This window comes from Belonocnema kinseyi, chromosome 3, assembly GCF_010883055.1.
Source record: "Belonocnema kinseyi isolate 2016_QV_RU_SX_M_011 chromosome 3, B_treatae_v1, whole genome shotgun sequence".
In the NCBI taxonomy this organism is placed as follows: domain Eukaryota; kingdom Metazoa; phylum Arthropoda; class Insecta; order Hymenoptera; family Cynipidae; genus Belonocnema; species Belonocnema kinseyi.
Genome location: NC_046659.1, coordinates 88219343 through 88238140, shown reverse-complemented (window position 1 = coordinate 88238140; position 18798 = coordinate 88219343). Strand labels below are relative to the sequence as shown.

The window sequence follows — 18798 nt, the reverse complement described above, 5'->3', positions numbered from 1 at the left end:
CATTGCATGTTCATCAAATATATTTCACTATTTTTAAAATACATTGCATGATATTTATATGTACATTTTTTTACGTTCTCTTCACTTATGATTGAGAAGGTATTAGAATTGTCTGAAATTTGACATCACAGTATTTTTAACGGATCTCCCCGTTTCGAGACACCCTGAATCCGAAACTCAAGTTTTTACTATAGCGTTTGTCTATCTATCCGTCCGTCCATCTGTAAACACGATAACTCTCGAAAAAATGAACTGATCAAATCGATCATTGTCACACTTTTTTTAAGTCCTAAAAAAAAGGACGAGTACGTTAACCAACCATTTTTGATAAAAATTCAAAAATTGAGCGCATTTTGAATATTTTAGAAACCACTTTTTTTATTTCAATATTCTATATACCTATATTTACAGCATTTAGAAGAAAAAACAATTTATCGCTTGACTTTTTTCGATAAAAAGAAAATTTGCAGAGTTATAGCATTTTCAAAATTTTTTAAATCAACATTTTAAGCCAAACAACGCACGATATAAAAAAAGTCAAGAAAAGAAAAACATTGATTCTTAAAAGCCCTAAAAGATTATAATAAAAAATTCCATTTCGTGTTTAAACTATGTAGGATACCAAACAAGATGAATTAACAAAAATTGTTATCCCAAAAAATATCTACACTCTCGTTAAGAATCACTTCCTGATAAAACGTGTACTTTTTGTTTTATTCGTGAAAAATAACATTGAAAATGGAAAAAAAATTTGTGGAAAAACGACGAAAGTTACGAAAAAAAAAAGATTTACCCAAACCTGTTTACAATTTTCTGTCGAAAATCAAGCGCCTTGGGCGAGGTTTCACGATGAGAATGTGTACCTCAAAGCCTACAGAGCTTTGAGAAATTTAATCTTTGATTATACTTAATTAAGTAGGCAATTCAGAATATGCAGACGCATATAAATACTGCCATCTAAAAGAGATATTTTTGATAAAGTTTTACTCAAGCATTCCAAATGCAAATAATAAATACCGGAGCGCGAAGTGCAACAGTCAACAGACGCGCGCTAAAACTTGTGAGAAAAGTGAGCTACGCGCACAGCGAGTGATGAGAATGTGACCGCGAGGCGGGCAGATTTTTTATTTTATTTTTGTGTTTTTCTCATTAGATCTTCGTTAGTAGAAAAGTATGTATCTTTGACAACACATTAAATTTTCATAAAATATGTTCAGAGTTTTACTAGATCTTTTTCCTATTTTTTTTTGCAAGTAGAAAAGTTCGTTTTATCGGGTCATTACTAGGGCGCACTGTGGGTCAAAAAAACTTTTGCTGCCTAGACTCAGAAAAAGAGTCTCAAGAAGTATTAAAAAAAACTACTAATGAGATCCCAGAATCGCTTGTTTTTTATTGAAAATAACAGCATGATGTTATCCTATTTGAAAAGAGGATACGAAGAAAATTAAACCGAAAAAAAGATATCTCTAGTTTTTACAGAGTGGACAAATTAGCCTAGAGCTTACAATTTTGATCCGATTTAAGCGTTTTTAAAATATGAAAGTTAACTTTTCAACGAGATTTTTGTGAGCCAATATTTTATTTTTTATTTCACAACAAAGTTAACATTTTTTTAGATAAATGATGCCACTTTTGTACCCACTCATATTTATGTAAACCATCATGGAATTCGTAAAAGCTCTCGAAACAAATGATATTCATTAGGACATAAAGTTTGGAAAAACAATTTATTAATGAATTAATGAGTGAAAGTGCTACTTCCAGATACTTGTGTATATCGTCTATATTTGACACTTTAAAGACTTTATTCCTTCACCAGAATTTATTAAAATGTTGCTAGAAATAAAAAAATATACATTTTTTTATTACCTGATAACAATTGTTAATTTTTTAAATACATTTTTTGAACACATAAAAAAGTCATCGTTCGTTTGAATTGAGTATTTTAGCATGACAGAGTTCACTGTTTTTATTTCTTACTTTATTCATTTCTTATTTATTTATATTTTACTTATATTATCACTAGATCTTTATCATTAGAAAAATTTGCATTGGCGCGTCATTGCATTTTTATTTAATTTTCTGACGTTGACAAGTAGAAAAAAGTCGAATTGGTGGAACATTCAATTTTTATCAAATAGCTCCATAATTTTATTAAAATTTTTTTCCAATTAATCTTCGCATGTAGAAAAGTCATTTATTGTGGGATATCAAGTAAAATTTATGTATTTTTTCTCAGAGAATTTGTAAATTAAATATATACAAGTAGAAAATTTAGTCACGGTAAGACTGTATTTTAATTTCATTTCCCGACACTCACAAGTGAAAAAAACCGTTTCATAGAGACATTCAATTTCCATACCAAACCAAGCTTTAATTGGCAGTTCCTTTTTTGTTTGATCTTTCATATTTTCTTAATCTCAATGATCTTTGGATGAAGGAAAGCAGAATTTGGCGAGAAGCTATAATTTTACGAAATATATCGTTAAAATGAGACACATTTCACATTCGTGTGGGATGTGTAGAAACGACCGTTCTATGTGCAACACTACACTTCAAAAGAAAAATGTGCAATACTTGACTGGACACTCTCTTTTTAGATTATCTGCATTCACATACTAAATAAAAGGAACTAATCATTCAATTATATCTCTTTTATTCAAATTTTACCTGACATGGTTAAGTATAAAAGGTTTTTCTGTGTAAGACATCCAAATATCATGGAGTAAATTAAACTCTACTAAAAATGATAAAAATATTATTATACTGATTTATTAAAACAATACACTTGCAAATATATATTTATTTTTACTTTTCAACCATTCAAACTTTTCAATGTTTTTTTTTTACTCCGTCGAGAATAGGGCGTTCCAGTAACGCATTCGATTTCTTTTTTTAATTTTTATGCTCTTCTGCACCAAATATGTTCGAATTAAAAAAAAAACATTTTTTTGTTTTGAAACAAATTTATATTTAGAGGTTTCGCAAATCCCATGGAACTTAACCAAGTTTACCCATAAAAAATAAAACGTTTTTGTAAATTTTTGACAGAATCTTCAATATTAGGCATATGGAGTTGTCCCTAAATAATTATTTTTACATTAGACTTAGATACCTTTAAAAAATGATTTTGTCAATCCCCATAAGCTTTTTTTAAAGGTTCCTAAAAAACTCCATAAGTATAAAATAGGTTTTTAGAAGTTTCTGGAGTTATTTCTTATATAATGGCTTTTTGTTTTAATGAAAATGGTCTGTTCTACATCAGATATTACTTTCTGTTGATAAGCATATGTTTCACAAAATTTTGTAAGCAATTCATCATTGTTTATAGCAATTTTCTCTCAAAATAGAGGCAAAAGGTCGTTCTTTTTTCTTAATTTTTCAACATTCTCTTCTACTTTCGCCTTTGCGTGAGGAAGAAGTTATTCAACGTCAACAAACTAAATTGATAAAAATAATTCCTAAATCAATTTATTATTATTTACAACAATATTCTCTTATGATAAAGCTCAAAAGTTGCAGTTTTTTTTAATTTCCACCTTTTGATAAGTTTTTCATAAAAATTAACAAAAATAATTGTTCAATCAATTTAATACTGTTTATAACTTCTCTTAGAATAACGTCGGATAGTTCTGGTTTTATATGAAATTTCTAATTTTTTGTCAACTTTTCACTTAGAGCGAGATAATAATGGATCAATAATAAACATAATAGTTTAAATAATTTATTATCGCTCACAACTATATTCCCTTAGAGCAATGCTAGAAGAAACAGATTAACAAAAATTACCTTTCTTATTTATTTATTATTTGCTTATATCTACAAAGCCAAAGAAAATGTTAAGAAAACTTCAAAAAAAGCCCAACTTTTCTAGCATTTCTATAATCTTTACTAGCTTGCGCTAATAAAATCTTGTCTAAAAGGTTAAAAATTTCAGAAAAAACCGCGACTTTCTACCTACATTCTAAGACATTATTTTGACTGAAAATTCAAATAATTAGTCGTAAATTAACTTTACGTTGAAAATTCACCTATTTGTAAAAAAATTGTGTTTTTGGCTTGTCAATTCAACAATTTGGTAAAAAATTTAAAAATAAATTAGGAGGTTGAAAATAAACCTTTTGGTTGAAAATTCCTATTCTTTTTAATATTAATTTTTTAATCTGAAAATGTAGTGTTTTGAGAATTCATCAATTTGCTTGAGGATTCAACTATTTCCTTACATTTTCTGTTAAATTGAATACAATCAGCTGAAAAAAAGTTTTTTTTTGTCGAAAATTAAACGAGTTCATTTTTGGTGAAAGAATTTAACTTTTTTAGTTGATAATTCAATTATTTCGTTGAAGACTTACTAGTTTTTGTTAAATTCGTCTATTTTGGTAGAAAAATTATATTTTTAGTTGAAAATGCATCCATTTCAACTGTTTTGTTAACAATTCGGCTTTTTCGTTCAGTCCAAATGGGTGCTAATTTATTGTTTTCTTGAAAATTAACTTTTCAAATTCAAATTAGAGTGCTCCATTTCTGGTTGAAATCTTATCTTTTTTGAATTGAAAATTCAACTACCATTTGGTTCAAAATTAATATCTCTCTGCTGAAAATGAACTTTTTTGATCGAAAACTCAACTATCTTTTAAAAATTGTGTTTTTGGCTTTACAATTCACTTATTTCTTTGAAAAGATAACTTGCTATTATATTCAGTAGTTTTATAATTAGGAAAATTATTGTGTTTTGCTTCCAGTTTGGGAAATATCATTTTGAATTTTAAATTTCCTAAAAGAATTAATTTTGATTAATTCTATTTTAGCTAGGGCTTTAAAGCCATGTTCTAACTTACATTGCAAATTAAAAGCAAAATAAAAGCTCAAAGGGGCCAGGCAGACAAGTCCTCATATAATTTAAACCATTTCCAAAAATTTCAGCGCAATATATTCATGTTTCTAATCATAAAGCCGTCGAATATAATAAAATCTAATAATTAGTCACGTGACAGACACATGCTCTTCATGTATTGGCATACATTTAAATTTTAGTTTTTGATCAAAGAAGTGTCACGTGTTAGAAAACCGTTGCAACCACCCTCCGAATAAATAAATATGTGTACTAGGGTGGTCCAAATTCTATTTCTCTAATCTGTATGCATAAGAGAAAATTTATTCAAAACAAGAACAAAAAATGCTTTGTTTCAAATGATATTCAGAGGTTTAACAATCCAAGTTTAACACTTATTTCCCATAAAAAATACGTTTTTATACATTTTATTCAGAATTTACAATATTATGTTAATCGAGTTAAACGCAAGATTTATCTACATAATTAGCTATAGAATACAAACTAATAATAATTTTTTAATTTAACCCCCATAAGTCTGTTTTATAGGATCCCAAAGAAAGCATTTGGCACTAATTTTTTTTCTTTGCTTTTTTTAATACAAATGGATTTAAATACATGAAATATTGCTTGATATGGATAATTAACTGTTTACATAAATTGTTTGAACGATTTATTGTTGTTTTTCATCATCTTCTCTCAGATAAGAGTTGGAAAGTCGCCGTTCTTCCAACTTTTTCAACTTATTTTCAGGTTTTCATTTAAATCGAGATAAGTGTCTATCAAATTTGTCAGGAATAATTGTATGCATAATTTCGTATTATCAATAATAATATTATAATAGAAAAATTCTAGATAGTTGCGGCTATTTCTGAAATGTTTAACTATTTGTCTATTTTTCACTTAAAATTTGGTAATAATAATAGACGTTAGACAACCATAATTGTTTAAACAAATTATTATCGCTTATAACTATTTTTTGCTAAACTAATGCTAGATAGTTATAGTTTATCTGAAATCTTCTACTCTTTGTCAACTTTTTACTTAGAGCCAGATAATAATTAATGCAACCAAACCTAATTAATAGTTGAAACAAATTATTATTGTTTCTAACTATCTTCTCTTATACTAAAGCTAGACAGTTAAGATTCGTCTAATTTTTAACTTTTTATCTACTCTTTACTTAACAGGATTATAATTAATGTAAGTTAAAAAACATTATTGTTTAAATAAATTATTATGGCTGTGAACTATTTTCTTTTAGAGTAATGTTACAAAGTTGCGGGATTTTCTAAAATTTTCACCTTTTCTTTGACTTTATAGTTAGGAAAAAATAATAAATATATTATTAATCTTATTAATTTAAACAAAAAGGCTCTTAGTACTTCAAGGAAAATTAACATTTAATATAATCCATATGGAGCATTTAAAGAATATTTAAAATATCTGTTTATTTCAGAAAAATACATTCAAAAAAAGAGATTCTGAAAAAAACGATCCTCTACTGTTTATTTTTTTGTTTTTGTTTATAACTAAAGAGCCAAAGAAAATTTAAAAATATTAGAAACAAACGCAACTATATAGCAATTATATAAGAGAAGATAGTTATAAACGAAAATGAATTGTTCAAACAATTATATTTTATAATTTGCATTAATTATTAACTCACTAAGTATAAAGTTGACAAGAAATTGAAAATTTCAGAAAAAGCGAAACTATCTGGCATTACTGTAGGAGAAGAAAGTTATAGGCAAGAATAATTTGTTTAACAATTATTTTGTTTAAAATGAACTTATTTTTATCTCTCTCTAAGTGAAAACTGGAAAAAATTGGAAAATTTCAGAAAAAAACCGCAACTATTTAGCATTACTGTAGGAGAAGATAAAGAGGAACAGTAATAATTTATTTAAACTATTAGTTTTTTAAATTGTATCAATTATCAACCCACATAAATTAAAAAGTGGATAAAAAGTGGGACATTAAAGAGAAAAATGAAACTTTTTGACAGAATGAAAAGATTATTATGATCAAAAATATTAAATTGATCAAACAATTATTTATGTTAAATTTAATTCAATGTGGTTTCGATCGAAGAGAAAAGATGATGATAAGTTGAAAAGTTTCGAACATCCCGCGACTATTTAACTCTATTCTAAGGCAAAAATTACTTAAAACAAAAAATAAATAATTAAAAAAATTATATTAATATCTAGTTATCCGTTGTAAGTAGTGTTTTATGTATTAAAAACAATTTGTTTAAAAAAAAACCGCACAACAAACATAATTAGTACCGGAAACTCGCAGTACCCAATTTTTCACTTCTAGGGGGTTTCAGGACCCTATAAAAAAGATATATGGAGGTGAAATTTAAAAAGTAATTTTTTGTTCGTTTTCTATAGTTAGTTTTTGAGGGAAATTGTGAGTTTCAACTCGCGTCACCTAATATCAACGATTATGAATAAAGTTTACAATAGAAATTTTTTTTCTTATGGAAAATACGTTATAAACTTCATGGGGGCGGCATTTCTTAATATAATTTTTTTTAAACTCATTTAATTTGTTGTGGATTCGAACAAATTTGGAGATGATATGCATGTAAATTCGAGAAAAAAAATTCTCCTGCACTTTTGGACCACCCTAATGCGGACGCGCCCCAATCAACGTGGTTTTTTTCTCTGTCCATTTGTCTCTTTGAGCATGATTGCAGTTTTGATTGATCGGCGGCGCTTGTTTTGCATTATTTATTCGGCGATAAGAATCCTGGAACATCTTTACTTCCACTGGGGAACTTTGCAATGATCCAAAAAAAGATTTGCTAAATATATCATATAGACCGAAGAGATCCACGGTCACCCTCACCATCATTCGGGGATAATCGGGATCGGTCGGATCTTATACGTACCTTATATTCTGTAAGGAAAGGTAGTTCTCTCGCTTTCCGTGCCAACTCTGGAGTTGGAGTCTAGACTTCAGTGCCGGTTTGAGCGGCGTTCGCGCCAGATTGTCACACGTCGCTCGATTGATTCTCCAACGTGTCACGCGTCAAGTAATGTTGTTGTCGACGTCATCCTACACGAGAGTGAAATCTTTCGGTAATTCCTCATGACAAGTGACACGCGAGATTTCAGCGAGTGCAATTTGGTTCTTGATCTTCAAATCAATTTTTATGATTCATGTGATTTTTTATTTTTTCAATCGATTCTTTATCTTCACTGAAAAAAAATTCGTTAGCTTATCCAACTGAGCGTGTAGCTGAATTTCGCCTTCTAAGAAAATATAGTTAGCTGAATGCTGTTTTTTTTTGTAATCTAGCTGTTTTAGCCCAACTTTACCAGCCGAAAATATTGTGGATAGAAAAATTGAGCCAAAACAGACAGTTATTTAGGTAAAACAGTGTTATTTTCTTAGAAGACGAAATTCAGCTATACGTTTTGCTAGAACGATTATTTTTTTAGTCTTTCAGCACAGAAAACTATTGTATTTAACAGTGAAACGGCAAAGAAACCTGACAAAAATTGGTAAAGTTCAGCGCTAAAAGAAAGAATAGATTTAAAATTAATTATAAATTGATTTGAAAAAAGTGAGGTGTTTTGTAATTTAAGAAGGTCGCTCAAAAAGTACGTCACATTGCGGAGTGGGGACAGAGTTTGCGATGCAGTAGAACGGTTAACTCGGAATTTTTTGTCGCAAATACTAAACGTAAATGTCTATAATCATTTTTTGAAATTCTTGAAAAAATTAAAATTAGTCAATTTGTTTTACAAGTATAATATCTAAATACACACTTGACACTCATTCCCCTATTCTCCTCTTTACCCCTTTTTAAAGGATTTTTCCTTTCTTTACACTATTTTCAAGGAATTTCTCCCCTTTTTTCGTTTTTTCGCTTACATACAAACTGAATTAATAGAACCTAATAGGAAAATCCAACTATAGACGTTGAATTGTCATTTCTTTTAATTTAAAAGTCTACTATTATATTTTTGGTTCAGAATTTTTCTATTTTGGTTACAAATTCTACTATTTGGTTAAAGATTTAACTGCTCTATTGAAAATTCATACTTTTCAGTTAAAAATTCGAATATTTCTGGTTGAGAATTCAACTATTTTGTTATATATTGTTATATTTTTTGGTTTAACTAAATTTTTTTATTTAATATTACAATCTTTTTTTGATTGTAATATGAGCCGTTACATTTTTCGTCGAAAATTCATCGTTTTGTGTTAAAAATTCACCTGTCGACTAAAAAATCATATTTTTAACTTAAAAATTTAAAGATTTCGCAAGAGATTTAACTGTTCGATTAAAAATTAAATTCTTGTTGAAAGTCAATTTTTCGAAAGTTCCACAATTTTCTTTAAACGTCATCTTTTTTATTGAAGATTCAACTGTTTTCTTTTAAAATTCACATTTTCCTGTTAGAAACTTAACTATTTTTTTGTCAATTCAACTGTTTTGTTAAAAATACATTTTTTATAGAAATTTGATCTTTATGAAGTAACACACAAAAGTTTAGTTAACGAATAATTTTTTTAGTTGAAGAAATTTTATTTTTATTCAACTATTAAGTTGAAAATTTATTTTTGTAGGTCGCAAATTTAACCATTTTGTTCAAAATCCAATATAATTTGACTTGAAATCTAAAGCGTTTCGTATTGAATTCAATGTAATACATAATATATATTACATGTATATTATACATTAATTTTATTTAAAAGAATTTGTGCCCCTATTATTCCCCTATTTTCGTGAAAATCATCCTGTTTCCCCTGTTTTGAGAGCTAGTAGTTTGAGCTGTAAAATAAGTATGAAATTATAATAATATAATATTTTTAATGATATAAATAATATAAAAGTCCCTAATAGTACATTTGATATATTTTATTTTTTTACCGAGAATGTTAGTAAAATCATTTTTAATTTATTCTATCAATAGAATAATTTAAAATATAATTTGAACACACAATCTTCCTATCTCGCATACATAATCTATCAGATCTATCTACTTATTTATATCCCATGCCCAATGAATCCATCTGATAATACTATATTAAGGAATATTCATAAGATGAAAACAAAAAATTGAAAGTATTACAAAATTCAAACTGTACACTATTGAAAAATCTTCCGTACGGATAACCCCTCTACCAGCTCGTTCAGAGCTAACGTTAAGGAAAATTCCATAATATTAGCCCTAGCGCCATATTTGATTGGTTAAATATTACGGAAAATTCAGTATTACTAGTCCATGTCTGAAAAATATTTTACATTGGGAACTTTTCTTCTTGGTTTTAAATTTCATAACAGAACTTCAGCTTTTAATATTCATTGCTCATCGAACTGGTTGATTACCTGATTACCATATCAACTATGAACTATCACGGGTCTTACTTTTATTTTTAAATTTATCAATCATGAAAAGTTTTCTTCTGCTAAATAAAATCGCTTCCCATACACTTTTGGTCTTTTGCCTTTAACAGGACTAAACTGATAAATTTCGATGCATTATTTCTTATACACGCTACCAGTCAGGCAGGTTTTATCCTCCCATGCTCGTGTCGATGACGTCAGGGAGCAAGATACATATATATGTATATAGATGCAAACTCCCGCTGGACACTGGTATTCGGTTTTGTGTTCCAAAAAATGCAGGAAGCATTAATTGACTAAATATTCTAATCCAATTTCATCAAGGTCGCTACAGCACATTACCAAATTATTCACGTAGGGATCGTTTAAAAACTACGTCACGCTATTTTAAACACCCCCCTCCCCTTACACGCACATACCCTCTTCGTCAAAGATCTTGAACAAATCATATAGTTGAACTCTCAAGGAAAATGGTAGGATTTCCAGACAAAAAAAATTATCTTCAATCGCAAACAGTTGTATTTCTTAACCAGATACTCGAATCTTTAAGCTAAAAAAACCTATTTTTTAATGAGACAATTGAATTTTCAACCAAGAACTTTACTACCAAAAACAATGCGTTTTCAATCCAAAAATTTAAAATTACAAATTTTTAATCAAAAAGTTGAATTTTCGAAAAAAATTATAGTTTTTTTTAACAAAATAGTTGAATTAAAAAGAAAACTTTCAACAAAGTAGTTGATTATTCTAGCCAAGAAGACGAATATGTTAGAAATCAGTGAAATTATTAATCGAGAAAGATTTATTTTCTATCCAAAAAGACCAATTTTTAACAAAACAGTTAAAAGTTTCAGAAAAAAATTAAATTCTCGACAAAAATTATTGATCTTCACAAAAAAATGGATTTTTAACAATAAATTGCAACATTCAAGCCAAAAATATTCAGCCAAAAAACGATTGAATTTTAAATTAAAAACAGCCCAATTTGACGAAACAAAATTGTTCTCAACAAATAGTGTAACAAACAAAAAAGACAGAAGAAGATGCTGGATGACCGTTTCAAGAAAATAAGAAAATTTCCTAAGCGGCCTCTTTGGTAAAATCCTTATCTCTTCCTCTCTAGTTTTCTTAAAAAATCTTTTAATTTTCAATAAAAACAGTTTATAAAAAAAGACAATGGAGAAGCAGGTCCATTTTTAACCAAAAAATATATTATTTTTATGAAACGAAATAAATTGTCAAACAAAAAACATGAATTTCCAAGAAAGAACTAAATTTTCAACAAAAAAGAAGATACTTTTCTCGAACAGTTAAATTTTTTAGCCAAAGCGATAAATTATCTGCAAAACAGTTGAATTTTCAACCAAAAATGCTCTTAAACTTTAATAAATTAATAAAATAAAAACATGAATAAATTCTTCTAAATAAAACTAATTTTTAGGTACAATATTGAATTCAATTTGAAACGCTCGAGACCAAATTTAATAATTAAATTTTTAACAATCTAGTTGGATTTTCAATTAATATCATGAACCATAAAGAAAAAAAGAATATTAAACTAAGAAGGTTGAAATTTCGACGAAGAAATATTTTTAGCTTAGACAAAAAGACGATTTTTTAGAAGACAGTTAAATTTTCAATATAAAAGGATACGTTTTCCAGAAAAAAGGCGAATATTCAACACAAAGTTAAGTTCTTAATAAATAATTAAATTTGCGACATTATTCTTGGATTTTCAACTACAATAATAAACCTTTAAAAGAAAAATAATAATATTTGACAAATAAGATTGAAAAATCAACTGGAAAAGATTTTTCAGTCAAGAGACAAATTCAAAAAGACAAATTTTCTATAAAACAGTTGCGTTTTCAACTAAAAACGATTACTTTTTAATTAATAATGGAATAGTTTAATTTTAATTTTAAAAACTAATTTTCAACCAAAGAAGAGAGAACGACCTGCTTTAAATTCTTTTTTGTATTACTTTATTAAATCATAAAACGAATCGAGGAATATTTTTAACAAGTCAAAAAAGGGAATATTTATTATCTACTTTGATACTAGTCGTAAAAATTGAGTTAATGTCACGCCTACTAGTTAAAAAGACCGACTGTCGTATAACAGAATTTTTTTTGTTCGTTGATAGACGGGTACATAAATATGACATTACATCAGCCGGGACGACATTAAATAACAAAATATATTTTCGTTCGGACTTTCATGCCTCCTGCGGTTTTGTGCGCCCGTATGAAATCATGCAGAGGTTTTGGTCTATGGCCAAGAATAATGTTTCTTCGAAGGCTTCCCTTAATCGACGCGAAGAGAAAGACAGCTGATGCGGAGCAAGAGAGAAATGTATAAGAGAAAGAAAATGAGGGAGGAGAATAACTAAAAGTAAAGTGAAAAGTGATGAAAAATAAAATGATTTATCGGCTTGAAATCATATTTTAGTCCTGTGCACATCATTCATTACGCTGAGTTTAAAAAGCGTCAAAATTAACACTTTTAAAATGAATGCGAGAGTTTGTTTGACTGATGAAATGAAAATAGCGGCTCTTTGGATTTCAAAATAGCACTTAATCACTTCTTCGTTGTTAAGTTTCAGAAATTTAGATTGAATCGTTTAAACAAAAATGTTTAGAGTTGGATGTTTATTTCATTGTTATTCATTATTATTTAATTTAAATCTTAGAGCCCATTCATCAATGATGTTACCAATTAAATTAATAGAATGGCATCGGAAATTTTAGTAAGAAACTTTGATTCAGAATCTATCCCTTTGTTTCAAATGTTTTCTATTTGGTTGAAAATTTAATTATTTTTGTGAAAATGCAACTATTTTGTCAAAAAGTCATCTTTTTCGGTAAAAATTTAACTATTGGTTTAAAAGCTAAACAAATTTGTGAAATATTCTTTTATTTTTTATTAAAAATATATTTTATACAGTGAAACTCTTCTATAGCGCCGCTTTTGGGGCTAAATGTGGATGGGAACTAACACATTATAGCCCGCTTCGCTTTTGTTTTTTCACGGCTGAGTGCTCGCCTGTGTGACAACCACAGACCTCGCGCACTCTGCACAGCTCCTGTTACACCTAATTGCTGTGCGGCGTCAATTCTCGGAAGGGCTGTAAAAGGGAGAGCTATTGGAGAGTTTCGCTGTAATTATAATTTCTTTCTTAGTTAAAAATTCATTTAATTTGTTTCAAATTTATATTTCTTGGTAGAAAATTAATCTTCTTGACTGACAATAAATTATTTGGATTAAAATGTAACTACTTGGTTAAAATTGGACCTGTTATATTAAAAATTCTTATTTGTTGTTTAAAATGTATCATTTTAGTTCAAAATTTACATCCTTGGTTGAAAATGTGTTTTCATTTTGGTCAAAAATTAATTTTTTGTTTGAAAATTGATTCTTTTAATTGAAAATTGATCTTTTCTAGTTAATACTTCTACTTTTTAGTAAAAATTCATGTACTTGGTTAGTAGTTAGAAATACGTTTAATTTTTGGTTGAAAATTAATGATTGTAATTGAAAATTTAACTATTTCATTTATAGTTTTTTCTAGAATAACAAATATTTTGTCTTAAAAATTTGGGAAATGATAGCGCATATGATAACGCACGTCCCCACACACTTTTTTGTGGGTTAATTCAAAAAAGTTTAAATTTAGCAAAATGTGATTAATTTGCATGGTGCTTAGGAATTAGTATCGATTTTTTCAGTGTTAGATTCCCCCGGCTTTTTTCCTAGGATAAGAAATATTTTGTCGTCAAAATCTGGGAAATGATAGCGAACAAGCTAACGGACGTCCCCGCACACTTTTTTGTGTTAATTTTTCAAAAAAAACTTGATTTTGCTAACAACGTGTGTGTATTTCGAGGTTATGTGTGTTACAATTCTCCTGAGCGTTACTTCCAAACTACACAATATTTTTGGCCGAAAACTTTGGACTTACATATAAACATAGTAACTAATCTCCCGGAACTAACCATGTCTACAGGCAATTAAAATAGTTTATTTCATCATTAATTTTCAAATTATCGGAAAGGCAGAGATGAAAAACGACGTAACCTCAAAATAATGCATAAAATTTTTATTTAGCACAATACATTTTTTGTGTTATTATCCCTCAAAAAAGAGTCCGGGGACGTTCGTTATTATATTTTATAGCATCTCCCAATTCAGTTTAAAAATTTTTTAATTTTTGTGAAAAAAGCCGGGGGAACTGTACCGGATCGACCACACGACAAAGTATCACATGCGCTTAAAAATCCATCTATTAGCTGAAAAATTCATGTATTTTGTTGAAAATTCGTCTTTTTTGGTTGAAAGTTATTCTAGTTGGTAGAAAATTTATTTTGCTGTTGTTGAAAATTCTTCTCCTTGGCTAAAAGTTGAACTCATGTGTTGAAAATCGGATTTTTTTCTTCAGGATTTATCATTTCAGTTCAAAGTTAATCTCTTTTGTCTACAAATTTCTTCTATTTTGGTTGAGAATCCAACAATTGAAAAAAAGCTATCTTATTTGATTGAGAACTCAACTACGTGGCTTAAAATAGAACCATTTTCTTATAAATTAACTTCTTTGTTCAAGGTTTATCATTTTAGTTAAAAATTCATCTCTGTACTTGAAATGTTTTTGCGGATGAATTTTTTAAATAAAGATGGAACTATTTCGTTGTGTGAAAATTGACATTTTTAATAAAAAATTGAAAATGGAAATATTTGGTTGAAAATTCATTTATGTTGTTCAAAATTCATGTGTTTAAAAATAAAATGGCTCATCTTCGTTCAAAATCAATCTTTCTGTTTGAAGATTCAAATATTTTGTTAAAAATGCATATTTTGGAGTTAAAAATTCAACTTCTTTTTGAAAAATGCATCTGTTTGACTTCAAAATTTAGTATTTTTTTTTAAATATTCCTCTTTTATTGAAAATTTTACTACTTCTTTTAAAATTCGTTTTCATTCGGTTTAAAATTAATTTTTTAAATGAAAAATTATCTTTTCCAGTTTTGGTTGAAAATTTATTTTTTATAATTCAAAGATTAAACTGTTTGATAGTAATTTCATCTATTTTGTTTAAAATTCACCTTTTTGTGTACAAACAATCTTATTTGTTAAAAATTGGTCTTTTTTGATTGAATAAAAATGGCTGAAAATTATTATTATTATTTTTATAATTAATTTTGTACACTTGACTTTTAAAGATTCCATTTTTGGTTGTAAACTTATCTTTTTTAGTTGGAAATTCATCTTTATTAAAAATTAAAATCATTGTTTAAAAAATTATCATTACCAAGCATTGAAAATCTACTGTTTTTTAGTAAGAAATTAATCGTCCTTGTTTAGAATTCATCTGTTTGGTTCAAAATTCATCTTTGGACAGAAAATGAATCTTCTTGGTTGAAAATCAATGTTTTTGTTCGAAAATGAATCTTTTCGGTTGAAAATTTAACTGTTTAGTCAAAAATGTAGCAATTTTGTTAAAAGCTCAATTATTTCAGTGCAAACTCATCTCTGCTATATAAAATTTCCAAAGTTTGCTTATTATCACAACTGCTCGTTTTTTAAATGAATTTTGCTGTTGTTGGAAATATATTTTTGACTTGAAATTTAAAGACCATGATTACGTAACTTTAGCTTGCTTCTAAGTTGTTTAAAAATCGCGTATCTTACACTTTTGCCGATGACTGCTTCATTCTTTTTATAACTTGCTTGCATACAGAAGACGAGAAATTTATCTACAGCGTGAAAAAGGTTAATAGAGTTTAATTAGAGCATCGAATCGTATTTGAATAATAAAAGAAAGTTAATGAAATATCTAATAAAGTAAAATTCTATCAAAATTGATAAAAAAAAGTACTTATTTTCTGCCTTGAGTTCTCCTATCTTTGTTACAAATTACAGATCAGATAAACTCGCAGCAGTCAGAAATTTTCGAAATTACACAAATAGTCTCTATCGTAACAAAATCTCACGGCTAATCTTTTCTGTGCTACCAGCAAGGTCACTGTCGCAGTACATGTCAAGAAAACCGTGAAATGCAGCGCCAGCGAATATTTTTCTGAACGTTAGCCAAACATCATATTACAAGAAACGTAATACAAACACGCACCTCAAAAATCATTTTCAAGCGTAATTTAAACAATTGGCAGAAAAAGTTTTTATCATTGTGGTCTTTCTTTGTCTTTTGTTTTTAGTTTAAAAACTTTCAGTTTGCATTTTGCAAACGGTTTATCAATTTGAAGATCAAGCAACCACGTTGCAGTGCAAATGAAATGTTTGATTGAAAAATTTTTTTGTCAGATAGTTGGTAAAAAATGAATAATCTCCTTACGTGTTAGTTGGGAATATTTTGTGAGAAAGCGAAAATGGTAAATGGATACGAATCTATGGAGACGGAGGAGAGTCACGAAGATGCCGGAGAGAGGAACCAACAGGTCTCTTCGGCGAACGCCTCAGAAGACAATACTTCCTCCCAACCCCCGGCGACAACGACTATCGGGACGATAGCTCTCAAAAGCGGAGATACCCGTCTGGTCATTGCTCTTCTTCAAGTAAGGAACAATAATACACTAAGGAACAATTTGGAAATTGCATATATTAATTTTTTTTATAAACTAAAGAGGGACCAATTCCATTGCAAATTAGGCAAAATTTCAATATCATTCGGATATATGTATTATTCTATGGTGTGTATAAAAGAACAAATATTTTTTAGTTCAATAAAAACTTTTTTTGGATTTATTACAATAATTTAAGGATTACCTGCCAACTCATGGGAATTCTGGATCTTTTAATATAGCCTAAATAAAATTTTTAATGAAAAATGGTGGTCGTTTTTATAATGTTCTTCAAAGTAGATTTTCTGAAAAACCCTACCTCTTAAAATATTTTTCTCAGAAATAACTGGAAATAAATACTTACTAAGTATCTCGTGAGCTTCGTTCTTGATACTATAAAGATAAACCACTGCTGTTTTGTGATATTTTTCTTCATTTCTACGGTTTCATAGCTCTGGGCAGAAACTTCTATAATTTTGCTCGAGTGTCCGTCCTTCGTACTTTTTTCCAATAAGGGGAGGCAATTAGAAGTTTTAGGAAGGGATGTATGGGAAAATGAGGGGAAGAAATTAGGAGATGTAAGAAAAGTGAAGGCAAGTTATGGTAGGGGAAGTATGGAAAATGCACCGCAAATGTGAAAGGAGTCAGAGAAATTAAAGGAAATGAGGGGAGGGAAATTATAGGACGTGAACAAAAATTATGGCAGGAAAAACAGTGGTAAATGAGGGGATTACAATTTAAGAGAAATGTGGGAAAAGGAGTACGTAAAGTGAAGGGAAATAACGATAAGGAAAGTAGGGGAAACGATTAGAAATTAGGGTGATAAGGGGTGATGAAGCATGGACTGGAGAAAGGAATTATGCGTATGGGAGTGTTAGCTGGGGTTACGAAACCCTTCTTTATAGACGCGTGGCTCCTACTTTGATTAATTTTTAAAAGAAGATTTTCTGCAAAGCCAAACCTTCTTTATTTTTTATTTTATTTTGTTCACAGTTTCTGTTTTCATAAGAAAGACATCCTATCAATTTATAGGAGCTCAAACATTTTTCGAGTCCGGGAACAAATTTTCTTCTTCAAATATAATTTATGATTTTTTCTCGTGAATGATTCAATCCTTAGAAAAGAGCAAATGGTGTTTTGTATAAAACTTTTCCAGATATTTAAACTTTTATGCGAGCATTTTTTCGACTTTTCCAAAATAATTGTTATTCCTCCTATTTAAAAAGAAAAAGAAATATTCAAAAGTTTAGATATATATTCTCCATTTTGTAATTTTCAAAAATTTGGCATTTTTTAAAATAAATTGTAACATCAAGAATTCCCACGTGTTTTAAAAATATAAAATGCCAAATATCTAAGCTCTTTTGAAAAATACTACACCTTGAAAAAAACTTCCTGTCCATTTTTGAGAATTCGCAGTTAATCTTAAATGATTATAACAAATTGAAGTAATTTTTTTAACTGTAAAATACGCCTTCCTATTGTTTCGCCATAGGATGATATATCCATATACCGAATAATTCTGGCACCCTTGAACTCGATAGCTCTAATTTCTAATGGAATTAATTAGTCATGAGGTCATATTTGTTCAGGGCGCATAGTGGGAGGAAATTCTGCTTCGTATTAATGTAAGAATGATATTTAATCACATAAATATTAAAAAATTGAAACATAACCATTGTGGTAAACAATTTTTGTAGGGGAAAAATTAAAATTTTAGTTTGCCTCACGTTTGTATTTCCCTTAATTATCTAAATAGCTGCAAATATTTTTAAAAACTAATAAATGTTCAGTAATATTTGGTAAAAGATATGATCTCACATTTTTCTGGAAATTTTGGCACTTGCGTAGAAACAAAAGTGCTCTTTCACTAAAACTGTTTTGAAATATTTTGTACGAATGACTACTCGTCAAAACATATGTAAAGTTTTAACAAAAAAACGTTGATATCATTCTTGTGGTCAAATATTACCATTTGAGGATTATTCAAATTTTAATTTCCTTTAATCGCCGGAATTGCTTTA

General features: G+C 28.5%; 1 protein-coding gene across 4 annotated transcripts in view; it reads left to right on the top strand.

Annotated features, from left to right (window-relative positions):
- The first annotated feature begins 7792 nt into the window (after nt 1-7792).
- The window catches only part of LOC117168781 (titin), a 67246-nt gene continuing 56240 nt past the window's right edge, over nt 7793-18798 (top strand). For 2 of the 4 annotated variants that reach the window (XM_033354573.1, XM_033354569.1), the window contains exons 1-2: nt 7793-7923; nt 16518-16768. In XM_033354573.1, the coding sequence (XP_033210464.1) occupies nt 16583-16768 (186 nt within the window). In that variant the 5' untranslated portion in view covers nt 7793-7923; nt 16518-16582. The remainder of the gene's footprint in view (nt 7924-16517; nt 16769-18798) is intronic. The other 2 variants (XM_033354570.1, XM_033354571.1) reach the window with 2 other exon arrangements.